Source organism: Siphateles boraxobius, unplaced genomic scaffold (assembly GCF_051911475.1).
Source record: "Siphateles boraxobius isolate OS27281-9 unplaced genomic scaffold, OSU_SipBor_1 50, whole genome shotgun sequence".
Taxonomy (NCBI): Eukaryota; Metazoa; Chordata; class Actinopteri; order Cypriniformes; family Leuciscidae; genus Siphateles; species Siphateles boraxobius.
The window spans coordinates 2,883,999-2,911,127 of record NW_027509142.1 but is presented as its reverse complement, the minus strand read 5'-3'; the positions used below and the strand labels follow the sequence as shown (position 1 = coordinate 2,911,127).

At 40.9% G+C, this 27,129-nt stretch overlaps 2 protein-coding genes and 1 long non-coding RNA gene across 9 annotated transcripts in view; all 3 read right to left on the bottom strand.

Moving 5' to 3' along the window:
* The window catches only part of mybpha (myosin binding protein Ha), a 37,469-nt gene extending 32,669 nt beyond the window's left edge, over nucleotides 1-4,800 (bottom strand). Inside the window, exons 1-2 of one of the 4 annotated variants that reach the window (XM_077204746.1) lie at nucleotides 4,440-4,573; nucleotides 4,338-4,406 (exon numbers count right to left, since the gene is read on the bottom strand). In XM_077204746.1, coding sequence (XP_077060861.1) covers nucleotides 4,338-4,406; nucleotides 4,440-4,545 — 175 coding nt within the window. In that variant the 5' untranslated portion in view covers nucleotides 4,546-4,573. Of the gene's footprint in view, nucleotides 1-4,337 lie in introns of all 4 variants that reach the window. The other 3 variants (XM_077204743.1, XM_077204745.1, XM_077204744.1) reach the window with 3 other exon arrangements.
* Nucleotides 4,801-6,003: 1,203 nt separating this feature from the next.
* nav1a (neuron navigator 1a) overlaps nucleotides 6,004-27,129 on the bottom strand; it is a 151,701-nt gene continuing 130,575 nt past the window's right edge. For 2 of the 4 annotated variants that reach the window (XM_077204729.1, XM_077204730.1), the window contains 18 exons: nucleotides 23,680-23,757; nucleotides 23,133-23,216; nucleotides 21,395-21,433; nucleotides 19,410-19,521; nucleotides 19,199-19,317; nucleotides 17,124-17,308; nucleotides 16,773-16,935; nucleotides 15,345-15,549; nucleotides 15,166-15,263; nucleotides 14,984-15,079; nucleotides 14,641-14,809; nucleotides 13,360-13,595; nucleotides 13,104-13,258; nucleotides 12,865-12,936; nucleotides 12,493-12,689; nucleotides 12,171-12,289; nucleotides 10,493-10,699; nucleotides 6,004-10,404 (listed from right to left, as the gene is read on the bottom strand). In XM_077204729.1, coding sequence (XP_077060844.1) covers nucleotides 10,321-10,404; nucleotides 10,493-10,699; nucleotides 12,171-12,289; nucleotides 12,493-12,689; nucleotides 12,865-12,936; nucleotides 13,104-13,258; nucleotides 13,360-13,595; nucleotides 14,641-14,809; nucleotides 14,984-15,079; nucleotides 15,166-15,263; nucleotides 15,345-15,549; nucleotides 16,773-16,935; nucleotides 17,124-17,308; nucleotides 19,199-19,317; nucleotides 19,410-19,521; nucleotides 21,395-21,433; nucleotides 23,133-23,216; nucleotides 23,680-23,757 — 2,418 coding nt within the window. In that variant the 3' untranslated portion in view covers nucleotides 6,004-10,320. The remainder of the gene's footprint in view (nucleotides 10,405-10,492; nucleotides 10,700-12,170; nucleotides 12,290-12,492; nucleotides 12,690-12,864; nucleotides 12,937-13,103; nucleotides 13,259-13,359; nucleotides 13,596-14,640; nucleotides 14,810-14,983; nucleotides 15,080-15,165; nucleotides 15,264-15,344; nucleotides 15,550-16,772; nucleotides 16,936-17,123; nucleotides 17,309-19,198; nucleotides 19,318-19,409; nucleotides 19,522-21,394; nucleotides 21,434-23,132; nucleotides 23,217-23,679; nucleotides 23,758-27,129) is intronic. The other 2 variants (XM_077204731.1, XM_077204732.1) reach the window with 1 other exon arrangement.
* LOC143712750 (uncharacterized) lies at nucleotides 11,213-11,831 on the bottom strand. Its single transcript, XR_013195065.1, has 2 exons — nucleotides 11,757-11,831; nucleotides 11,213-11,697 (listed from the first exon to the last, which is right to left on the bottom strand). It is a non-coding gene; the product is annotated as an uncharacterized LOC143712750 (long non-coding RNA).

The following is a 27,129-nucleotide window of genomic DNA, read 5'->3' as shown; positions in this document are numbered from 1 at the left end:
CTGCCAGACAGGGAGTCCGGGTTCTACAGCCGGTACTTCATAGTTCCCAAGAAGGATGGGGGGTTGCGTCCAATAATAGACCTCAGACACTTGAATCGTTCTCTGAGGAGGTTCAGGTTCAAGATGCTCACAATTCCAGCCATCGTGAGTCAGATCCAGTTTGAGGACTGGTTCGTCACGTTAGATCTGAAGGACGCATACTTCCATATATCCATCCTTACATGTCACAGGAAGTTCCTGAGGTTCGCTTTCGGGGGCGAAGCGTACCAATATCGGGTTCTTCCCTTCGGCCTAGTCTCCCCTCGCACCTTCACCAAGTGCATGGATGCAGCTCTAGCACCCCTGAGGCTCGAGGGCGTCAGGGTGCTCAATTACATCGACGACTGGCTGATATTGGCCCAGTCGCGAGAGCTGGCGATCGAGATGTTGTCCTCGCCCACATCCAGAGCCTGGGGTTGAGACTCAACACAAAAAAGAGTGTGTTGACGCCCTCCCAGAGGACTATGTTCCTGGGAGTTGTATGGGACTCCACGACGATGCGGGCACAGATGTCTCCTGTGCGCGTGGAATCCATACTGGCAATGGTCTCCAGAGTGAAGCTAGGCCACAACCTCACTGTGAAGCAGTTTCAGAGACTTATGGGGCTCATGGCAGCACCGTTATACCTTTTGGCCTGCTTCACATGAGACCCCTCCATGGTGGTTGAGAGCCAAGGGGTTTTCCCCGAGGGGAAATCCGTTCCATATGATCAGGGTAACGCCCAGATGCCTTCGTTCCCTTGTCATATGGAGGAAACCTTGGTTCCTGTCACAGGGACCGGTGCTGGGAGCATCATGTTGCCGGAAAATCGTTTCAACAGATGCCTCCCTCACTGGTTGGGGCGCGGTCATGGACGGCCGCTTTGCGAGAGGTCTGTGGGACACCCGCCATTTTTCCTGGCACATCAACTGCCTGGAAATGCTGGCGGTCTAAAAGGCTCTGAGGAGTTGTTGTTTTTTCCGGACCTCCTTTTTTTTTTCACCGTGTCCTGATACGCTCGGACAACACTTCAGTAGTCGCGTATCTGAATCATCAGGGAGGTCTGAGGTTGCGCCCTCTATGCAGACTGGCACACCAGATCCTTCTGTGGTCCCAGGGGAAACTGTCGTCTCTCAGAGCGATCTATGTCCCCGGGGACCAAAATCAGGGAGCAGACGTTCTGTCGAGGCAGGGGCTGAGGCCCGGGGAGTGGGGACTCCACCCCCAGGTGGTGGAGGCCATGTGCGTGAGATTTCAAGAGACGTCCCACTGGCCACTGTGGTCCTCTCTCAGGTATCCAGCTCCGCTGGGGCTGGACTCTATGACACAGACGTGGCCGAGGCTGCATCTGTACGCATTTCCCCCGATTGCTCTGCTCCCGGGAGTCTTGGAGCGGGTCCGCCGGGAAGTAGCACCCCGCTGGCCGGCCCGGATATGGTTCTCGGACATTGTAGCACTGCTAGACGGCCACCCATAGCAGGTCCCTCTGAGGAGGGATCTGCTGTCTCAGGCAGGGGCCACAATATTTCACCCCCGGCCAGAGCTGTGGAACCTCTGGGTCTGGCCCCTGACGGGGCTCGGTACCTAGAGGCTGGCCTGTCAGCAGGTGTTGTCGAGAACCTACTCAGCTCCAGGGCTCCTTCCACCAAGAGACTGTACAGCCTGAAGTGGAATGTGTTTTCCACTTGGTGTAGAGAGCGTGAGGTGGACCCAGTTAACTGCCCAGTGGCTTCAGTGCTGGAGCTCTTCCAAGATCATTTCTCCGCCGGTCTTACCCCGTCCACACTTAAGTTGTATGTGGCTGCCATTGCGGCTTTCCACTCACCTTCAGGTGCTGGGCCTTTGGGAAAGCACCATATGGTTGTACGTTTCCTCCGTGAGGCTCGGAGGATGAGGCCTGCGGCTCACTCCAGAGTCCCAACTTGGGACCTGGCGGTGGTTCTTGAAGGGTTGGCTGAGGCCCCTTTTGAACCACTGGAGTCGGCTGAGGCAAAGAACCTGACCTTCAAGGTGGCCTTTCTCCTTGCCATCACCTCTCTGAGGAGAGTGGGGGATCTCCAGGCTTTGGCTATAACGCCAACTTGCCTGGAGCTTGCCCCTGACGGTGTTAAGGCCATCTTACATCCTGGACCGGGCTATGTGCCCATGGTGCCGTCTAGTGCGGCACGGTCAGTGGTTCTTCAGGCCGTCCATCCTCCACCTCATGGGATGGCGGAAGTGGGGAGACTTCACCTGCTCTGCCCAGTCAGAGCCCTGAGGGTTTATTTGGAGAAGTCTTCTCAGTGGAGGAAGTCAGAACAGTTGTTGGTGTGCTTTGGTTCCCCCAAGAAAAGGCTGCCTGCATCTAAACAGACAATCGGCAATTGGATTGTCCAGGCTATAGCCGCGGCTTATCAGGTGCGCAATTTGCCTTCACCTATGGTCGTGAGGGCTCATTCCACCAGGGGCATGGCCTCCTCGGTGGCCCTCCTTTCTGGCGTCTCACTTCAGGAGATCTGCGAGGCGGCCGGGTGGGCCACCCTGCACACCTTCATACGTTTCTACAGTCTGCAACTCCCTGTGACGCCTGGCGCCAGAGTGCTCGTGTCCTAAAGTGTGCCTGGTCTCCCAGCTTCACACTAGGGTGGGTGTGATTACGGTGTGGCATAGTGGGCATTATGTTCCCCATAGTGTCGTCACGACGACGACGCAGTGTGAGTTCCCTCGAAGGGGAACGTCTTGGGTTACGACTGTAACCCTTGTTCCCCGAGAAGGGAACGAGACACTGCGGCTCGTCGCCACACCTATCACGGCCAGAGCGCTTGCTTCATCGCAAAGGAGCTAATGTGTGTGTGTGCCGGCGTCCCTTTGTATCTTCCGGTTGTGCCGTCATCTACTACGTCATGACGCAGCACCAATCAGGATTGGACAGATTTCATTCATACTTCAGATGCGTTACGCTAAGTGCGTTCCCCATAGTGTCGTCACGACGACGACGCAGTGTCTCGTTCCCTTCTCGGGGAACAAGGGTTACAGTCGTAATCCGAGACGTTTAGCTTCATGGAGCAACAGTTGCAGAAATAGCCCCTTCTTCTGCAACATAAAATTCAGCAGACAAATATACTTATATATTGCCCTCATGAAGCAGTCACAGCAACGGATGTTTAAGAAAATTCAGGTGAAAAGTCATGCTATATCAGCATGTAGTGAGACACTCTCTTCCATCACAAGTTAATATTGATTTGACCACACACATGGTTGGTGATTAGTAGTTTTTGCACACAGCACAGCAGGCCAGTTTACTGAAGATGTAACAACAGGTGGGGGGAACCTGTTTTGACCCCTAAGATGTGGGTTAATGCAACTTACAATTTTAAAACATGATTTAAACATGCTATTTGTTAAAAAAAAAAATGCTATTTGTACTCTAATGCAAAAGCAAAAATAAATTTGACAGGGTAGAAATTATCAGCCGTGTTTTTGTTATAGCTTTACCCTATACACTATGTCCCATCTTAAGGGGCAGCAGTCTAACCCTGAGCAGCAGGGGTCAAGTCTAGCGTTACATGTTAAATAAATGTTAGAATATATTGGGTAAACGTTAGTGGATAGGTAGTCATAAATTAGAATGCTTCTGTAACACAAAGTCCAATGATCGACAGGTGCTATAGTACATGTTTATAAGGGACCATATCAGGGAAATTACTACATCATGTACATAATAATTAGAATATTTAGTTTTCCGAGATTGTAAAGCCAACACCCAAGACAGAAGTTATCTTCCAGCAGTTTGTGAATGTTCAGAATGACAATTCCATTTTCCTAAATTAATAAAACAGTTGAACAAGGGAACACGTTTTAATCATTAGAACCTTTGTCTCTACCAAAACATCAGATTTTTACTAAGTTTAGTTTTTCTAAACTTTTTTGTATTAGCTGCCACTGTCGATAAACAAATAAATAACGACAAAATGGATAGATATTTATTTTATAACATTATATTATCATTTTACATTAGCAGCAATAACTGTAGTAGGCTAACTATGATGTTATGGCAAATTAAGTACATTTAGTGAAGAACATCATCAGGTTCCCAGTGATGTGAGTGGAAGTAGTGCATGTTGTTCAGTAGGGGGCGTGAGTGAGTCCTCGAAAGTACAGATGATACATTGATTCTTTCATTGCAAGACAGCTGACAGACGTCGATGAACACAGTAGGCAATTATAAACATGACTTAACATGAGTATCAATTTTACAGTACGCCTGTTACTAAAATAATCAGAAGAATTTGTCTTTTAAATGAGATTATTACGGTTAGACACACTTATACACTGAGTACCTTCAGGAGCAGGTTCCTCTGCAGCAGGGGCAGGTCTGGCCACTGCCTCTCCAGCCGGAGCTTCTACCGGTGCTGCTTCAGCCGGGACAGTCTCGGGCACAGGGGGTACCTCAGCCGGGACAGTCTCGGGTACAGGCTCTGCCGGCTTCTCCTCTTTTGCAGCAGCCTTCTTGGCTGACTTCTTTATAGGTGCTGGTTTGGCTGGCATGATGCTTGGGAGAAACTCAACAGGACTACCGGTCTTTGAAATGGCAATGTCTTTTGGGACGTTCAATTTATACCACCTCTGAGTATGAACCTTCGGGACTCCTCCTCTTCTTTAAATAGCCTCCAGTACACAGATAAATCTGTTCTTATCAACCCAGGAATAACCCTAAACTGGTCTCACCTCATTAAAGTTATTCATAGTAATTGGTTGACTCAGTATCATGTAGCTTTCGTGCCTAGAGTCCAATTATTTCTCACTCATGTTTTACTTGACCATTCTCATTTTAAATATTTAATGTCTGGAATGTAATCCTACTTCTTGACATTTGGCACCCTCATTTGTCTAAAAGTGTAACTGCAACGTGCGGTCCATACAGCAGTTACAAATTAAGATGGAAGAGGGAGACAAACCTCAACAAGCAGAATAAAAATATTTGACTTGAAATGTTGTGGATAACACTTTAGACCATGTTCCTTCATTAATGAATAACTACACAGATACAAATGAGTAACACACTATTAACATTCTGATTAACAAATTAGTAAGTAATAGCGCTCAGTTGAATGTGGTAGTTCATTATTAGCTAATCAGTAACTACTATTTTTTTCCATACCTCCCAGAGAACTACATACAGGTTGCATAATGCATAATTTATAATAAAAGGTAACGGTAACCCACTAGTAACTCAAATGTTACTACATCCTTATAAAGGAACTACTAATTATTTGGATCAGTATTCTAAAGTGAAAAACATGACAACTACCTAATATTGTAAGCTTTTGAGATTTTTTAAAGATTTTTAATAGGAATTCCTTCCGATGGATTTGGTAACACTTTAGTCATTACTAGTGTGTTCCCATGATCTTCACTTTAGAATTCTGATCCAAATAATAACCAGTTCCTTTAGAAAGATGTAGTAAAACTTGAGTCATTACCATCCAAAACCTTACAAAAATCTCACAAGCTTACAATGATTTCAGTCAATATTAGGTAGTTATTAACCTTTCCACTTTAGAATACTGATCCAAATTAATAGTAGTTCCTTTAGAAGGATGTAGTAACACTTGATTCATTACTAATGGGTTACCATTACCTTATATTATACATTATGCATTATTAATATTAATTATGAACCCGTATATAGTAGTTCTTAGTCTTCAGTGAAAAATGAAATGGTAGTTACTGATTGGCTAATAGTGAACTAACACATTTAACTGAGCGCTATCACTTATTCGTTAATCAAAGTTTATTGTAAGTTAATAGTTACTAGAATATTGGCGTTACTTATTTGTTCCTGTGTAGTTATTCATTAATGAAGGAACAGCATTCTAAAGTATTACCAAGTTGTGTAGTGTTCAAAAATACAAACAGATGATCAATTTCTTTAATGTAATAATTGTCAAAAAAAAATTTTTTTAAACCTGAAATAAGTGTACAAGACCAGTGAAAGAGACATAGTAGGGATGGCATGAGTTTATTGAAAACGTGAGTGAATATTTGATGGATTAAATCCTCTCAGATCAGCACATACGCCTTTATAACCCCTTTCCAGCAGACAGTTCGCAAAAAAAATTATGATAAAAGACAACAATAACAAAAGGTGTCTCATCCTAGGGCCGGATTTTTCATATTTTACTGTGATTGTGGTCGCAGATGAGTCTCATATTTACAATGTTTACAAATGCAATGTTCTATACAAAATAGAAATATTTATTAAAGAGAAATCAAGATCCCTTTCTTGAAAGAAAAAGAAAAAAAAGAAAAGCAGTTTTGTTTGAAATCCCAGTGGGACAGGTAGGTCCAATGTGTTTTTCCAGACAAACAATGGTGATAGACATCAACGACATTAAAACACCATCAAAACTGCACATTAGCTTATCACATATACCATTGTTATCTGCCATTGGTACTGACAACTGAACTCAGTCTCAGCCTAAAATTATATTCCAACACTGCATAGTGACAAATCATCAATCTGTTTTGATTAAACAAAATCAAACCTTGTATAGCATGTTTAATATAAAACAAGTGGGAAAAAAGAGTTAACAAACCACAGGTTTATTATTGTGCCTGCTTGAACATTCAGCGTTGTTATTCATAAACCACAGAAAATAACGAATAAATTAATCAATACATAGTTAAACACTCTATTTTAGGTTGTCCAAACTATATCTGTTATGCAAGATATGATAAAGCACACTGTACTACGATGCAAATATATCTGTGACAGTGGGAAATGGCTTCGGTTTGTGCGATTTCCAGGACATTTGGAAATGAGACTCCCTGCGAGCTCAAATCTCAAAGTCATTTTATAAGCTAGCATAAAAAAAGGATAGCACGTTCGCTCGCATTCCTGTCCCCCGCAGTAAACAATCTCTTGCAAAACATAATAGTTTAGGTATTGCAATGTCCAACGAGTTGGCTTATATTAGGCACATTTTCAAGACAAACAACGGGGAATCTCCCCCAAAGCCCCAAACTATCCATAAGCTATTAAGGGAATTTTTTTTTTTTTTTTTTTTATCCTACAATGAGCTGTTACGACAGATTTTGAGGTACTTGTGTGATTTGAAGCACCACTGTCACTTTTTTTTTTTTTACCATTTTTTATGGGTTGTTGAGGCCAACTAATCGTAAAAGCTATTCTATACCTTGTACGACCCGGAAGAGAATAAAGAGGACACTTTTATAGTGAAAAATGTACATAGGCAACATGATCTAGTTACTTAACCTGTCCCTACCGGAAAGGCAATAACTGAGAGATGACTGCGATCCTCGCTGTAATGTAAATCTAACCAGACACATTCAGTTTAGAGGTGTTATATTTTATCCTTCCGATGTTTATTCTACCATAGACGGTTTTTGTTTGCATTTTTTTGGTCATTTTTTGAAAATCCTATTTACAAATGTCAGACTAAGATCATTTAGTAAAAAATACGTACAAAAAAAGACCTTTAAAAAAACACTCCTGTGGTTATTCATTTGGAGAGCTACATCTGACATTAACAGGACACGTAAACACAAACACAAGAATTAGCAAGCATCATCAAGAGCAGTAGGTGTGTTGGCAAACTGATGTTTTGATCCAATTTACATTCTGCGATTACAACGGCACGAGTTTCATCTGACATTGCTATACTGTTAGTACTAAGACCGGTTAGTACACGTTTCAATTAGATAATAATAATTTAGGGAAAAATAGCACGTGACTCTTGTAGACTGGTTGCCAACACATCATTTGGCATCTCATGAAAAGGTGCCCTTTTTTAACTATAATCTTCCTCAAAGTTAAAGCTTTCATGCACATACAGTTCTGCAGCACTTGTAATCAGCCAATAGCAAACGCATTCATAAGTTACAATCCACCATTATTATTTTTTTGTGTTTTTTGAAATTTCGTAATTATTACAGTTAAGTATTACTGGAATGATTATAAAGACGCTGACATGGGGCTGTCCCATGACTTGAAACCACCATAAAAAAAACCCAATTATTACAACATTTCCAAAAACTGGCTACATTGTTACAGAAGAACAAAGTACACAAGCGTGTGTAAAACTGTAAGCTAACACTGATGTAATTTTGCTTTGAACCTCAAGACATAACAAAAGCCAAACATTTTAAATTACTCAACCTCCTCCAGACAAAACAAGTTGTTTAAACCATTTTGGCTTTGTTCACACTGCAAACAATCCTGATTTGTTTTCAAACGCAATCTAGACCCATTTTATTTGGATTTGTTTGTTTAGGCAGTGGAGTCAATATCCAGTACATCTACAGACTTGTTTCCACCTGGTATTAAATGCATTTCTGGTGATATTATCACAAATGTTCAGGTGGTCAAATGTAAAGTAAGCGCGTATTCGTCTGGAATGTGTTGTACTTCGCTGCATTGTACCAAAACAAATTGATTACGATTTAAATTGCAGCTGCCATCCGTATCCTTTATATTCTCTTCCTTTCCAGCATTTGCTTATAAACCGCATGACACGGGTTCATTAATTCAAATAGTATTCATGCACTGCATTGAAAGTTTCTCAACAAAATCCAAACACAAGTGATCACCACATTAATACCTGGTGGAAACAGGGCCTACATTAGTAGCTACAGCAATGACATCAGCAAGCGAATCGGGTTTGTGGTTTCAGTGAGAACAAAGCCTTCAATTATCTTGATGATCCATTAGCACCTTGGCTATTGGTAGTAAAGCCAAAAGTATACTTCCCTTGTCTACGTTCTGCTCCAGCTCGGGTCACAATCACCACAGTCCGTGCACAACGTCCGTGTTCCCCCCCAATCTTTGTGTCTGCCAATAACAGTGCATGCGCAAGTGATTTGAGGACTTGAAAAGCAAGGTCCATTAACACATCATCATTACACGCTCAAAAGAGCATAGTTTGAAAGGCTTGCATGCTCAACTCCCAGACAGCAACACAGTGTCAGCCCAGATCCAGCCCACACCTGGTACACGTGGAATCCACACTTACTAGATGTGGGCCGGATCTGGGCCAACACTATGTTGCTGTCTGGGTTGTGCGTGAGACTAAGCTTAACATAGACAATGAAGTATACCCAGGCCTTAAGGTCAAATGCACGATTACTGAAAGTAAGAAGTTGCATACTGCTCCCATGCACTGGTAAAAGCACCTGTTATTACTGCTAGTGATTAAATCACCTGAGGTTGCCCCCAACTGTATCAGGCGGTGGATCACATGAGCCCCACTGTTTTTGCTGCATATCCAAGTGCCGTCAAAATTTAGCAACTTTCGTAGATAATGAATGACCAACAATATCAAGCAGCAGATTGCATGAGCTTAACTGTTTACTCTCCCATTGGTAATGTCACATTTGCATATAGTTAAACTTTGCTCAACTTTGTCCATAGTCAACAGCCCTTGTCGCTCCAACCCTCATTGAAAACACATAACTTCTGGTTGCTTTGTCGCTGCAAATCACCGTCAGAGTGAATGACCCTCGAGTTTTAAACAAACAGTCAGTGCTCTTGCTTGAAAGCTACATATCAAAGTGCATCATCTCAGAGATCTACAGTCTACATCTGTCTCCTTCATGTATGCATGTTTGATAGGAATAAAAGCAATGTGGTTATGGATATGTACTGCACCTTTAAACTGCATCACTATGCAAACTGAGGTAATATAGAGTTATTTTCCGATTGCTATGAAACTGACTTCATGATATATGGAGGGACATCAGTTAAGGCTGAATTCTAAGCACCATCTTGTACATTATATTTTGCATCCATCCAAGTTGGTCTAAATGTAACCGCACCTTTGTGTACAGGGTTCAGGCGACTTGATCTTTAGGATGGAGTGTCGGTACTCTTGCAAATAAGAATAAATAGATTTTTGGTCGTAATGGACAGATATTACCTAAAACAAAAGTAAAATCAAACAAATATGAAGCACATTTTGTTTCCAGTACGGTAGACAAGGACATCTCATCTTCACAATCATCCAATCTTCACAATCCTCAGTTGCAAGTATTGCCATGCAACTTGCAGGTTAGATAAGCAAAGGAAGGACCGGTTAAGACAACAGTGCAAAAAAGATTTTTGCTCAGATCTGGCAGGATCTGTTTTTATGTTTTACTTTCAGGCTGAGAGTTTTGTCTGCCTTGACCTGGATGTTCTTGAGAGTTCCTCTTCCCGACTCTCTCAAACCTTTTGAAGGGAAAAGGAGGTGCAAATCAGCTGTACAGAACAGTGTTTTGAAACAGCACTAGCCATTAGCGAGCTCTCAAGTCTTTTAGCGCAACCTAGAATGTGGGGTTGCCTGAAATGTCCCGTTCTGGCGATTCGATGTAGTTGGCAGACTCCTGGAGTTTCAGCAGCATTGCCATCTGAATGAGGGACAGAACAAGGACAGCTTGTCAGAACACATGCAGAACTGTTTACATAGGCTCAGGTATAGCTGTACTGGACACTCACCAGTGGATCGGACTCCATTGTGGGAAGGGACGTGTCCTTTTTAGACCTGTCATCACTGGTCTGCTGGAGTGTTGAAGCAGCGTTGGGCCCGGTGGTTGGTGGAGGGAGGTGAAAGAGTTTGGCCTGGTCCTGTTGAGCTGAAGGCCAGGGCAATGTATCCCTCACCCACTCCACTGGATCCTCCCACGCTGCTTTCTGACCATGGACCTAAAATATATATGAATGCAGAGATTGAGCTCCAAGACTCCACTGCACTTGACTTGACAATAACATTAAAAGTGTCATTTGATTCACCGAAAAAACAAATGTTTTAGCAGCAGATAAGCTAAGTTTGGCCCAATATTAAGGTAGAATAAAGTCTTTTACTGGTCTCCCAGGACCCCTGCATAAACAGAAAGCTACAGCAGCCTGACCAGGCTAACACAACAGCTACAACCAACAAACTAGCTTCAGCAGTAGGGGTGCTCGATTATGGCAAACATCATAATGACGCTTATTTTGCTTAATATTGAAACCTCGATTATTTAATATATCAAGCACGTCCCGCAGTTTAGCAACAATAGACTGCATTTTACAACACTCATTTATTTGGTTGATTTGGGTGTCAAGTTTGGGCTTTTAGGGAGGAACGAAAGTGCACCGCTGTGAAGGAAAGAAAGGTGCGCAGGACTGAATGCGGCAAATCAATTACGATTAATCGCACAGCCCTATTAAGCAGTGTTTTTTTTTCAGCAAGGGTTACATAAAGCTTTACTACAAGATAAGTAAAGAAAGCCAGAGGATAACCAGAAAACACCAAGAGAACAGCAAGATGATGGTGGACAGAATCTAGGAAAAAACAAGGTTAAAAACATTCAGTTGATAGCTTAGAAACATACTGTGTTAAAATCATCTGGGGCTTGTTAGTTGAGTCTCTTGCACTATTTGTATGGTGCACATAAGTGACCGTTAAACGTGCAGTAAGTGATTTCTGAGAAATGCTGTTAAAAGTGGATCGGACCGAGCACCAAAACACACTTGTAGAAGATCAGCAGAAAGAGGCATATACACAGTTTAGGGGGGCGGTGCCTGTGTTTGTGAATTTGGGGATGGGGATTGGGGATCAAGATAGGGGTGTGATCCTTTTGGGTAGAGGCATGTTTGTTTTGGTGATTTTAAAAATCAACATCGTTTCTCAGAAAACGAAGTTTTAACTTTTAACAGAACTTTTTAACTTTTTAACAGGTAAAAGTTTTAACTTTTAACAGAAAACGAAGTTATATACTTCATATATATGAAGTGGGTTTCACTATAGTCACTTATGAGGACACCTTACAGCAGAGTTTATCTCCTAAACACCAGGCGAAAGATCCTCAAGACCTTGATTAGCTGGTTCAGGTGTTTTAATAGGGTTGGAGCTAAACTCTGCTGGATAGTGGCCCTCCAGGAGCAGGATTGGACACCATTGCTTAGTAGTTAGTTTCCTATGTCAGTGTTTTCTAATCCTTTACCTGGAGGTCCACCAACAGTACACATTTTCAAACTCTTCCTAATCAAACACACCTGAATCAACTCATCAGCTCATTAGAAAATACCCGAAATGGGTTGGTCAGATAAGAGAGACATCCAAAATGTGTACCGCTGGGGAACCTCCTGGTACAGGGTTGGGAAACACTGGCCTATGTGGACAATAGCTTACCTTCACACCATCCTTAGCTCCCTCCTGAAGATAAGGAATAATGGACTGGTTCCAGAGGTCAATAAACCAGGTGCGAAAATCTGCTAAAGTTACTGGACAAGACAGGAAGAAGCAGGGACCTGCGGAGACAAGAGCCATAGCTAAGATATTTTTTGGAAACTTGGCTTTGATCTGTGCTAAAACTAAACCATGACCATTGAAAGGCAGTGCGTGGTACAGGTGAATTTGCTAATATTATATCTCCACCACAAAATATATATATATTTAAATAATGTTTTTCATTCAATTTGTGATCAGATATGCAGATCGTTTAAAGCTGTACCTATGAGGAAGTCTGAGGTGCTGTGTTTCTCCAGGAAGGTATGGAGATGGTACCAGAGTTTCGGCACCCAGTCCAGAACCCTCAGCACCTCAGCGCAGTGAGCCGTGCTGTCATTCTCCGTCTCGACCAACTTCCTGTGTAAGTACCGCACCAGGAACCCATTTGCAGGCTCCACGTTGTTAGAGAAGGTGATCATTCTTCAGACGAATGGGAAAATCACAAATTAATTAAATTAGGAATATTGATTTGGTATTTCAAATTTCTCTATGAGGATGTTATTGTAAGATTGGGTAAAATTTTATTAGGTTTTATTTTACCTCACTACAATCTACAAACTGGAATAAAACTGTGCTAAAGAAATTAGGAGCTTACCTAAAACTGAGATGCAGGCCATGATTTGACGACATCTTAACAGATTGATTGGTGGTTCCAATGACATATGGGCTGAAATAAATTTCCAAGAAAAATTCAAATTCTTACACTTTCTTGTAAAAGAGTGAATCTCACAAAGCCTGTCAGGAAGAAGTCCAGGTCATATTTCTTCCCAAATGTATATTTACATTAGATTTTTGAGAGATTCTCACTTATTTCTCTACCATTTCCTCACTCACCATTTGTGATATTTGCAGGTCAGCGCACTATTGACCAGATCGGTAATGGAGGACCCATCACTAATATCATCCAAGATAATGACCAATGGAATGTCCTCAGTGCCACAATCACGGTCAATCTGATTGGCCAGATTAGACAGGTACAACTGCAGGTCCTGAGGGAGAGAAGACCAAAGCAAGGCTTTACAACTGCTTGCAACTCAAATTAGTGGGGAAGGAGCTCGGTTTGTCTGAAAGTGTGATTTCCAGGCTTCACCTTGCAGGTCTGTTGGTGCATGTTGAAGGTGGTGATAAGGCCCGGGCCGGGGTCACGGCCGCTCCTCTCCAGCAGGTACTCAGTCAGACGGGTGGTGAGATAGGTCTTCCCTGTGCCACTGGGGCCCGACAGGACCAGCCGCCGGTGCTTCAGAAGCAGACTTATGTAGTGTTGCATCATTGGCTTGGGGATGAGCGTCTCGAAAACCAGACTATCCACACATTTATCCTTAACACCTGGAACAAACAGCAGGATTAGGTGAATCAGAGGTCAGTTAGAAATACCAAAGAGATCTAAAGAACTAAAACACAAACAATTAAAACAGGAATGAGAAACATGTAGAAGACAGAAAAAGAGTAACCAGCCATGACTTTCAAGAGTGTCAATGTCAAGATATTTTTCCTGTTTATTGGTTTCTATTTTAGAAACTGGGTAGCTCCACCCACGGTGAATTCTCATTGGTCCACAATCTTGCTCCACATAGATCACAAAATGGCAATGCTAGCATTTGGTTTGCAGGTAAATGATCATTTATAGAAGATCTCTAAAAACATTTGCTGAAAAGCTAAATTAATTCATATTATAATTAACTCTTGCCCCAATTCCCATCAGTGTTTTTGAAAAAAGTTGAATTCTAAAAAAAATTAATGGTCCTCATAATATTTTGTTGCATGAATATCTGAACATGCAATATATCAAAAGAAAAAAATAATAACTTCAGCCTTTAAAAAAAAAAAAAAAAACTTTTATTCTAGCTCAATGCATTCTTTATTTTTGAGCAAACATTTTGAGCAAAAAGCTGAGAAAAAATAAAATAAAATTAAAGACTACATCAGGATGGGACTCAGAACGATGATCAAAACATAGATGGAGTAGATCGAGTTCATCAACACCCCCAAAGCTACACAGTCCTACAGCTCGTCATGGGTCGACATTTCATTCTGTAACATTAGGCAGTTTTGATGTATGTACAGTTAAATGTTTATGATCGTGTTATTTTACATATGCATGTAATCCTACCGCATAACAGTGAAAGCAAAGAAAGCCGGAAAATTTCGTAAATGGCGAGGAAAGAGTTAACAGCATGTCTGAAGTAAACGATTAGCTTTAATGGCACTGAAACAGCATACAAATATGATCTGTTCTGAAGCCTGTGATTTTGTCAATTAACATAGCTTTTCACTCTTTGTGAGGACCTGACGCTTGAAACACCACGTTGTGCCGAGATGAGGTGTTAAAAAAAGTGGATGGAGAGAGTCAGAGTTTGAAATTTTGAGTTACCTTTAAGGGAGACAGTGACGAGTCCAGGACACGTTTTTAAACAGTCACAGGGTGAACTTTCAGGAGCCTCGGCTCCAAGCACTCTCCTGCTCTGATTAATAGCGTAACTGTGGATAGAGTCGACAGACAGTCCCATACTTGTACTGGGATCCACCTGGGAAATGTAGTCCTAATGTATGAAGACAAAGAACACATTATAAGCAGTACAATATGTTTGCCATTAAACATCAACAGCAATTTCATGGTATTACTTGCATGCTAAAATAGTATTTCTCTATTTTCTGCATACTACATTTCCTTTGCATATATTTAAAAATGTATATGCTACAGAACATTCTCTCACCCTGAAAGCTGTGGAAATGTCTGTGTCTAACGTCGACCACTCAGTCTTCCCATTAATTCTTACTGAGCCGATGTAGAAATCCTGCTGCCTCACCTCCTGATTGTACATCACATTGAAAATTTAGGCAATATGATCTGATATTCATGTATAAAGCATTTTAAAATATGTTTTCATGTTTTCACCTCTCTGGACACTTGCTGGTCAGCAATACGGACCACAACACGCGTAAATTCCTCGTCCCTCTGAGATGACAGGCTCAGTAACTCCATAGGAGCAACGTCTGCGAGATAGAAAGAATGATTTGACTCAATCTGTCTTTTGAGTGCCCCAAATTATCAGATGGCATAACTAGCGAACTCACCAGGGTTGGAGCACTCATTGAGGCTGAGGCTGAAGGACTTGGTGAGGCTCATGGGTGGTTTGCTTTGGTTGGAGTTCAGGAGGCTGGCGAGGCCAGAGGGCTGGGAGGTGGAAGTAGAAGGTGGGCCGCAAGGGAGGACAAGGGACGACGGAGCACTTCCTGTTTTCAGCTGGTCGTTCTCTGCCTTCAGACTCTCCACCATCATCTGCAATGACAAACTGAATTCGATTTTTTTTCTCTTAAGGCTAGAACACACTACACGGCTTCTGTTCAGATTTTTGCCCTTGATTTGCAGTCTGGACGAGTCGACAATAGTTGCCAAAAATCTGTGCCAGTTTGCAGATTTTGGGCAGTCTAAGTTGACAGATTTCACAGAAAATTGCATAGTGTGCAGACTCAGATTTTTTAGCTTCAGATTATGATTCCATGCAGTCAGAGGATATCAAACAGATAATCTTAAAATCTGTTCAGATTTTTAAAGACGTGTAGTGTATTTCAGCCTTTAGCAGTGCTTGACATGCAAACTCATTGGGCCCTATTTTAACGATCTAAGCGCAAGTGCACTTAGGGCGCAGTTTAATGACCGGGAAAATGGTCCGTGCACCCGGCGCATGGTCTAAAAGGATTGTCCCTATTCTTTTAATGAGTGATATGGAGTGTTTTGGGCGTAACGTGCAATAAACCACTTAGAGTCTCATCTCCCATTCCCTTTAAAAGCCAGTTGTGCTCGTGCGATGGCGGATTCGCTATTTACAAGTCGGAATTTGCAAGCAGACAAACCGAAAGCTTCTCTAGCGAGGAAACGGATCTGCTCGTGTGCGAGGTTAAAGCGTGCTAGCAGACCATCTACGGGACAAAGCCTATATGCACACATTACTAACGCGCTCTTTAAATAAAAAAAAAACATTGCACAGTCTATTTCAGTTGCCTCAAAATAGCAACGCGCCAACAATGCGCCTGAACACACCTCGTTTTCAGACCAGCACGCACATGGGCGCAGAGTTGGGCGCAAATGCATTTGCTATTTAAACAACGTGGCGCAGGAGTTGAAAATGATAACTGCATCGGACTGAAACTAGCAAAAAACACTTGAGTCGCGTCTGGTGCCGCATTGCACCGGGTGTAGGAAAGGGCCCATCAACAGCAGTGAATTTATGTATGGCTCTAGTGCAAAGTTTCACACATTTTGTATGCAAAAATGGTCTATTGTCAATAGTGTTGCAATGTATGAAGCTCACACAGAAGCCACTCTCAAAGCAAGCAGCTTTCTGCTGGTCAACTTGGCAAATTTGCATGAATTGTATTGGGAAATCTTCCACCCTCATGCAAAATACCAGACTGTGTGGATTCCTATTGAAAAGACTTGATCTTGCCCGTGAAAATTTCCTGAACAAAGGTAAAAAAAAAAAGTAGACAAAAGTTCCAAACCTGCATGTTGTTCATGGACTCACGTAGCTGCTCCAGCTGGTGGGCTGAGCTCAGCGCCTCTAGCCGGATGTCGGTCAGTTTCATCTCTTTCTCCCACAGCTCAGACCGCAGATCCGATACCGCCTTCTCATCGCTCTCGTTCTCCTCATTACTTTCATGGATCCTGTTACAATATCATTATGGTTTTAAATGTGATTACACTTAAATGCAGTTTATTGTGTTGGTCCTCCAACAGAATTTCTACAGACTACATGTCAACTTATTCTAACCCTAACCCTACCAGTCTACTAATACTCTACTAACATCCTAATGAGAGTTAGCACTACTAAAAACTATTAAAACTTTACTCACACAGAGGAGATGGCTGATTGGCTGGATTGGAGGGAAGGGGGTGGATTCTCTCCATCTTCATGGGACAGTTTTGGTGAATTGGGAGCAGAAGAATCTGGAGTGGTGATCTCTTCAATATCAGAATATATTGAGCCACCTTTAGCACCCTTCTTTATGCTGAACGCCTTGCCCAAAGAGCTTCGCAACTACAGAGAAATCCAGAGAAAGACAGAGAACTTCAAGTACATTATACAAGTGTTTGTTTATTCTGAAAAATTTGTTTATTAATTTAGTGAAGTTAAAAAAGTCTAAAGAAGTCTCTTCTGCTCAACAAGACTGTGTTTGTTTGATCAAAAATACAGTAAAAAACTATAATAATGTGAAATATTCTTGAAATTTAAAATAACCATTTTCTATTGTAATATATATATATATTAAAATGTAATTTATTTCTGTGATCAAATCTAAATTTTTCATCATCATTTCTCCAGTTTTTAGTCACATGATCCTTCAGAAACCATTCTAATATGATGATTTGATGCTCAAAAAACCCATGTATTATTATTATTATTATTATCAATATTGAATAGAGTTGCTTCATATTTTTGAGGAAACGTGAATTTTTTTTAGGATTCTTGATGAATAGAAAGTTCAAAAGAACAGCAGTATTTGAAATAGAAACCTTTAGTAACATTATAAATGCATTTATTGTTGTTCTTGATTAATTAATTGCATCCTTGCTGGATAAAAGTATTAATTTCTTAAAAATAATAATACTGACCATAAACTTTTGAGGGGTAGTGTACAGATTTAAACTATTATACAAAACAAATGTAAACAACTGAAAAAAAGACTATAAACTACTAAAGTACCAGTGTTCTTTTATGCAAGAAAGCTGAAGCAAGAAATAATGTAATTAGTTTTTTAGAGTAAAGTAAGAATTGTAGTATGAAAATTATTATACATTCTGCGAACATCCCTCCTTTATGTAGTGTTCAATTCAAGTACTACATGTCACGGTACTTTAAACACAAAGAGGCAGATGATTAAACAGCAACACAAGGGAAAATGATGTTTCTCAACGAGGGCACTTGAAACAGGCAGGTGTGGTTAGTTAAAATGTAAATAATACATACATTTCCATAAATGAGATTACAGCCTTGAAACAGATAAAATACTGAACAGCTGTAAGATAGTTTCAACATGCAAAGTGTTCTTTCTCAACATGCTGTAGTTAGTGTGAGTGTTTAGCTGTAGCTTCGTTCATGTGCAGCAGTATTCAATCATTTTTTTCTTTTATTTTCTTCTTCAGCAATAGCCACATTAAACATTCACAGTATTTCCGCATGTTTACAGGATTAGTAAATCAGGCCTTCTAGAGGGAATTCACTAAGAATGAACTGTGACCACAGATAGAGCAGTTCATTTGCACCACATTATTAGCTGTTTTCACACCTGACGGACTCAAGCAAATTAATGCAATTCAGGTCATGACGCAAATTGTTGGTTCCCATCTTGTCCGTTTTTAAAAACTCCACCCCGATTTGCTTACTTGTCCACTATTATATTACACTGCAAATTCCAAAAAGAAAAAGTGCATGAATGATGCACTTATTTAACCAAAAAATGTTCTTCATGCACTAAACTTTCTGTAAGAGTCTAATGTGTGAATTGTATATGGCTATTTTGTCATCCAACATTGGTGACTATATGGTTGAGTACATAGTGAATAGTACAAGTGCATAGAGTATGTTTTTTTGGACACAAAAAGTAACGTTTTTGCACTTAAATACCATGTGGTATTTGCTTAGTGAATTCACCCCTTTACTGTTATAACATATAATAGTTTACACGTATGAAAGTATAAGCTGCAGTGGCTGTACCAATGCAAACCAGTGGATATGGAGCTTTGTAGAACGGTTAGAAACAAGACATAAGGAGAAGCAACGTTCCCTCAGAGAGACTTATAAACTAACTTCACAGACCTTAGAGATCTACAAAAGAAGAATACATGCAAACTATGGTTACGCGCTCGCAGATAATAATATCCACAATAATTCCGTCGGAGAAAGAACGGCTCCTCTTTTTCCGCTTACCCAGCTCTTTTTCTTCTTCTTCTTGGCATCGTCTTTCAGGCTGCCCACACTGGAGTGGCTGGTAATGCTGTTCAGGCTAGAGATGCTCTCGGATGAGTTCTGCCTCCTGATTCGAAACTCTGAGAGAAGGGATAAAGAATGTTTGTTTGGTAACATAATAATCGTTAATTGAGATAAAACACAATTCGAGGTGTATTTGTCCTGTGCTCACCTTTGGGGGGAACATCAGGGTTATTGAGGGCGACTTGGATGACGGCCTGTGCCTCCATGTTCTTGGTTTTAAGGTTCTCGATTGTTTCTCTCAGGTCTGTTAATTCACTGTCCTATAGAGAAATACGGATTTATTTACTCTGTGCTCATCCATTTAAAGCATCAACATTGCAACACCATTCCTCAAAGCGCTGCTACTGATGGTTTTCCAAATAAATGTAGGTTAACTTCTGCTTTGACAATAAATGACTGCCTGCACTTGACCAATGACATTTACAGCAGACGTAGCCACAGGGATGTCTACAAAAACTCCTACCGCTGTGCATCACTGGTACCTCAACATCAATTGCTTACTCTGAATTACTGAAACAATCTCCAGGGTCACAGTTACAGTAATGAATCGATTAATCCAGGTCACTGACTCGCAAAAAAAGCTTTCTAGACCGACTGCCTCTTTCACAGAGGGCAATGTGCCATGAACGTCTGGGACGTATAGAAAAGCCAGCAACCCCCAACCTCCATTCAGTCATAATTTGACCCAAATTTGCTCTTTCACTCTCAGTGACTCTGTGGTTACACATATGGACCTAAATGTATAGCTTTTGGGCAGCGAAAGGACAGTTTGGTTAATATGTTTCATACACATGGCCCAACCTGAAGACATATATATATATATATATATATATATATATATATATATATATATACTAGAACTGTCAAATCGATTAATCGCATCTGAAATATAAAAGTTGTTGTTTACATAATACATGTGAGTGTATAAATATTATTGTATTGATATATTATATACAGTGTGTGTGTGTGTGTGTGTGTGTGTGTGTGTATACTGTATATACACACATATGTATTTATACAAATAAAATAGTGGAGGACACAGAGTGAGCTGCTGCAGGAATGGTACATCCAAGTAGTCCGAAAAATGAGAATGCTTTATATTTATAGGCGCTTCAAACACAAGCACAAGTGTTACTTTGACAGATGCATGTACTGTTTAATGCCTTCGACACGTTTTCCATACATTTTATGGTTATATCCTTATCTGTAAATGGTAGATAGTCCCAAGAGTATTTCCAATAATATCAAGTCTTGTTAAACTTTACAGACTTCAACGAACAAGCACCGTTACGCGCATGCGCGACAAACAGAAGTAGCGCAGTAGAACATGAGCACAGTTTGGCTCAACTATTTTTTGTTAGAAATTAAGTGTAGTTTTAGAATTCTACATTTAACGCAAGTGATCATATTTATGAGAGTAGTAACAGTAAAGGCAATATTGTTGGTATAGCCCATTAATGTACAGTAATATAATTACTATGTACAGACGAGTGAATGCGTGTTCCTCATACCTCGTAACGTTTTTTTTTTCTTTTTACGTTTTGTGCTTTTGTTTACTTTCATTTTTAATTTAGTCATTTTAATTTATGCGTTGAAAGAGTAAGCAATCAGTAGGTTTTAGGTTTACAATCTAATGTTTGTATTTTTACACTTTTGTTTGCTAATAATGTACAGCATAGCCTACATGGATACATTCACTATATTTGTATAGTGTATAAAATGTTTAACCTTTAAGTGTCAAGTCACACAATGGGGAGCTGGCGAGCAATCCCCAAGCCCAGCTGATGGCATTCAGTCACTCTTCTAGCGCCGACGGAGACAGAAGAGGTAGAGATTCTTCTCTCAACTGAAACGAACGCTTGTTGTGCATTTTGTTTCTTTGCCAGAGAGTGATTAACAGGAGGTTGGTGTTACGGAGTCTCTGCACAGACCTTCACACAGACTGAACACTGTCTTCTCAAGAAGACTTTCGCCCTCACTCAACCAGACCATGAAACACTCTCAATGGAAACACCAAAAGAAGCACTACTTTACGGAGACACGGACCTGAGGTTTACAGTCAAGCATCCACTGATCTACTTTTCTTTGCATTTGCTCACTTGTAAATAAATACACCCTCCGGGTTGAACTCACTTTCTCGTGTCCGTTCTCCTTTTTCCCCTCAGGAACCCGCTACAGTATATATAAACAGACACGCACACACAAACACACACACACACACACACGTTTATTTTATATATATATATATATATGATATGTATATACTGTATATATACACACACATATATTATGTAAACAAAAACGTATATGTTAGATGCGATTAATCGCAATTAATCAATTTCACAGCACTAATATATACATATGCATAATATATAAAGATATAAAAACATGAAATCAGCAGAACTATATTGTTTTGGCAGCTCAATGGTCCTACTCCCTCATGGTATGAAATGCTACTGCTGTAAAGGCCCTGACACACCAAGCCGACGGTCTGAGGGACTGTTTCTCAGCGCTGTCAGAGACGCACACACACATAAAGCCGCTTCTCATAGAGCGGGCGAGTACTGAACTGAGTTCTTTTTGTTGCGTTATTTGGCTAAATACACACACTTATGTGTCAAAATGGCCGTCTTTGTGAGTATCCTCGTAAACAGTCATTTTTTTCTTAAGTGAACATAAAAAGTTGAGAAAGAAAATGCATGTGTGTGTTCCGTCTTAAAGTGAGAGCAGCCTAATAAACCTGCTGTTGTCTGTGTCATTAATGTTAATGAAACATCAAAAATGCAAATCTCTCAATGCTCTTGACAGAATCACTAATGTCTCACTTAAAGAGTAAATGTATATTCAATTTACACAGTGAAGATATGCAGTGTTATTTTATACATTTGATTACTTTATACAATTTATGTAGGCAAGTATTTGTTCTTTCAGATCTTTGTTCTTTATTTCTTTGTTCTTTTTTAACATAGGCTAAGCTAGTATTAGGTTTTTTTTAGTGCTGGGCAACGATTAATTGCATCCAAAATAAAAGTTTGTGTATAAAAATTATATGTATGTGTACTGTGTATAATTATTTTGTATATATAAATACACACACATGCATGTATATATCTATGGAAAATGACTTATTTATATAAAATAATTATATTTATATATATAACATAAATGATGTATAAATATACAGTATATACATGCAAATATTTCTTAAATATATACATGCATATGTGTGTATTTATATATACAAAATAATTATACACAGTACACACACACACATATATTATGTAAACACAAACTTTTATTCTGGATGCGATTAATCGTTGCCCAGCACTAATTTTTTTGTGATATTGAATTTGCTGACAAAAATTATGAAATTTCAATGGTATCAAAAATAACTATGTATAGCAAAAATAACTATGTTGCGATATATATTGTTATGTGTCGTGAAATATAATTATTCCTATTGTGATATAAGATTTTGGTCATATCGCCCACCCCTAGTTGGACCCCATCATATTTTGGCTGACTAAGCAGATTGAATTTGCGTCTGTCAGCTTTGGCGATGTCGTTGAGAGAGAGAACTTTGATTGGCTGTTCAGCTTTGCAACGAGTCAGTGCATGAGAATAAAAGCGAAAGTGATGAAAGTGAGCTTGTAGTCCTTTTGGTGTGTTCAAGCGCAGCTTTTTGTCTGAGACGCAGCTGACGCGAGCTGATAACACACTCAGCTTCATCGCTGCTAGTTCTTTTACGTCTGCTTGGTGTGTCGTCGTGGGCCTTAACTGTTATACCAATACGACAGTTTTTTATCTTCTTTGAATTAATCGGTGGTGAAGATTGTTCAGTGGTTTGTGTGTGTTAGGATGACTATCGTACCTTCTGCTCAGCACTGACAGAGAGGCACTGGAGTCGAGAGGTCATGAGGGCCAGACTCTGCTCAAATGCTGCCACCAGGTTCGCCTAGAGAGTGAGAAAAAATATCGAATTGCATTACAAGTGACTGCAATATAATTAAGGTAATATTAAAGCTGCAGTCCGTAACGTTTGGAGTTCTAGCGGTTAACACGGTTATTAACAATAACACGGTTTGGAAAATGGATTGATGATGTAATCGCTTATTATATCAATTTTAGAATTTTGAAAACAAAACAAAAAAGTTAAGGACTGCAGCTTTAAATAATAATCTTTGGAATATTTCAGAACTACTTTTCAAAAGTTTGGGGTCGGTAAGATTTTTAAATGTTTTTGAAAGAAGTCTATTCTGCTCACCAAAGCTGCATTTATTTAACCAAAAACACAGTAAAAACAGCATTGCTGAGAAATATTATTACAATTTAAAATGCCTGTTAATTCCCAAATGTTTGAACAGTAATACACATATACTAATCTTCAACTTTATCCGTGTTTGACAGTGTGCACATACATTAGCAGACAGCTGTGAGGTCAGATTGGCCACCTTCTCCTGTGAAGATTCCAGCTCCCTCCTCAGCTTACGGATTTGCTGTGAAGAAACACACACACTTGTTAACCAACAGATAGTTTGAAAATAAAGTGGCATTCAATTTAAAGGAATAGGTTGAAAATGCGAATTCTGTCATTGCTACTCATCCTCATGTTGTTCCAAACCTGTACAACTTTCTTCCGTATAACAAGTTAGGACATGTTAGGCCGCTCTATTCCAAATATCATAAATTACTCCATATGACAAGATTTGTGAAGTCATATGATAGCTACAGCATGGTAAACAGTCATTATTCACTGAAAATGTTCAGACGAAAAAGAACATTCCGCTGAACGTCTTCTTTTATGTTCCATGGAAGAAAGAAAGTCATACAGGATTGTCATTATATATGATATTGATAGTCATTGTGTGAGAAAATAATGTCAGAATGATCATTTTTGGGGTGAACTATTCCTCTAAATGATTACATTATTTACTTTGACATAAATTCTAAATTGTTTTTCCTAAATTAAAGTATTAACGTCAGAATGAGCCGATGAAGCTCCAGGAATTTCAGCTCGCCGCAGCTGCTGGAAAACTGAGAGAGATGATATTTAGCTCTCCCAATAACAACTGTGACTGTTTATGTTATCTCTACATGGAATGGGCTGATAAATTCTATACATGCAACTGAAGGTAACAAAAAGACAAATGGTTAGTATATCCACATACTATGATGCACACCAGACCAGAACAACACACACAGTGAGTAATCAGACTCACTTCAAGCCATTAGGCTTGGAATGCAAAACTTCACCAAGTGCATTTTTTTCCAGGAAAAAAAAAGTAACTTGGTGATACATTCCTTTTGCATCCATAGATCAAGTAGACAGACTCATGAAACAGTAAAGGCATATTCCCACCAGGAAAATAAAATATTATCATCATGACATCATCAATATACTAAAACTAGACAATGCAATGTGTCAAATCTGAAATATCAGATTACAATACTTTTTTTTTTTTAATTTGAAAGGATTTAAAAAAAAAAAAAAATTGGATCCTAAATATTTTATTATCATTATTTTCATTAACATAAATGAAATATATCTGATTTAATATATAAAATGACAACAATTTAGCAATTTATTGCAATTAAACTATTTAAACTTAACCTTTTTTTCTGAAGCAAGGTCATTTTCTGAATTGTTTGGATGCTGAATAAATGTTTAGACTTTGTTTAGATATCCGATGTCATGATCAGCTTTTGAATATTTCTTTCTGTTGTGTTCCCATCTGATGTGAATATGCCTTCACATTACAGTTATTAAACACAGAACATGGAAGAAATTATGAGTACCAACAAGTGGTTAGCTACTCATTTCACTGAATGATTGAATGAAACATCACTTGACAAAAACACAGCAGAGAAATCGCACAACACCATTCTGAACAGCTAATGGCAGTTAATGGCTATAAATTAGTGCTATGTTAGTTATTAAAATGCCCAAATTATGCTATTTTAAAGGTTCCCATTTTTTAGGTCTTCTACAATAGGTTTACAGGCATCCAATGATGACTCTGGACTCTCAGTCTGTTGTGATTGGTCTACTCTGCTCTGATTGGTCAGATGACCCAGTCTGTTGTGATTGGTCTACTCCGCTCTGTTTGGTCAGATGACCCAGTCTGTTGTGATTGGTCTACTCCGCTCTGATTGGTCAGATGGCCCAGTCTGTTGTGATTGGTCTACTATGCTCTGATTGGTCAGATTGCCCAGTCTGTTGTGATTGGTATACTCTGCTCTGATTGGTCAGATTATCTAGTTTGTTGTGAAAGTGACTCGAAATGTCAACAACACAAACGTCCTGGTTGCGTATGCAACCCACCGTTCCCTGAAGGAGGGAACGGAGGACGTAGTCGACGCCGACTGAAATGGGATCTCGCTAGAGAGCCTGTCTTCTTCGAGTACTATTGAACGAGCCAATGTAATTGGCGTGCGTGATTCGCATCACACACTCCGCCCCCGCGGCGCGGGTATAAATACGGAAGTGGATGCACGCACTAGTTGCTTTTCGCTGAGGAGCCGAGAGTAACCCGGGGTCAGCGGTGGTCCAGCGGTAGTGCAAGGGGACTACGTCCTCCGTTCCCTCCTTCAGGGAACGGTGGGTTGCATACGCAACCAGGACGTTCCCTTTCAGTCGATAACGTCGGACGTAGTCGACGCCGACTGAAATGGGATCAACCATTGAACACGCCACTAACGCTGCCACCTTCCAGTGCCTAAACCAAAGCCTCCTGATGCCCCCGCAAACTTACGGCGGGGAAGGACAGGGCTTAGGCCAGGGAAGTCACTGCTGTTCCTACAGGACCACTGGGAAAGCGTTCCCCGTACGTTGGAAGTAAGGGACGCTGCGGAAGCCACATCCAACCCGAGGGAGGTAATGTGGAGAATACACATATGAACTGGGCGGAAACCGGGCAGTCTAACATATGGAATGTCACTGGGGTGGCTCCAGCCTAAGACGGGGGGAGACACACCGGACAGTGACGGCAGAGAGACTCTGCCGAGGGAAGACACGGGCTCACCGCAGGGAGCCGTATCGTGGAAGAATACACATATGGGGTCACCGAAGGGACCGCAACATATGGACCCAGCCTAACACAGGTTCCACACTGCTTACGAGTGGTAGGCCTAACACCAGACGTTCCGCACGTCCGACGTCGGAGGGGTGTGGAGGAACTCAACAGGGTTCAATTTTAAGGGAACTCAACTGGAGTAGAAAGGCGCACGTATCCAGTCCATAGGAGGGGAATGGCGCAGCAAGCCAACACTTGAACCGGGCTCACGGTGAAACTGGCTTCATGAGAAGGGAGCCCACGGGAAGCAGCGGTTCAACTAGGTGTCGTCCAGCCCCCAACTCTAGAATCTGTTTAGCAAAGTATATCGTCAACGCCCAGGCGGAGCACTTTACACTCATCATAGAGGAGCTCAACACCTAAGTGGACATGTTGCATCTCGGATCTTTGCCGAAATGAAGGCAAGCACTAAGTGCAACTTTGCATGGAAACAGCCTTCCCTCTCTGCTGAATTCCAACAGATATTTGAAGAGCTGGTCTGAGGTCTATGACTTGCATTCTGTACACGTCCAAGCGAACGGACAGAGAAGCCAGGGCTGGATCTGCCTCCTCCAGGGCAGCGCTTGCAGGCTCACCACCTGCTCCTATTACGGGAGAGGTAGGAACCTTGGGCACAATCCGAGCCGGGGTCTCAGCTTGTGAGAGTTAGCCGGCCCAGACTCCAGGCACAATACGTTGACCGAAAGCGAGCAAGTCCCTACCCTCTAGTAGAGACCACGCGAGCAGGAGAACTGATATAACAGAATTTTTAACTCACTGCCTGCAGTGGCTCAGGGGCGGTCTCTGCAGTGCAGT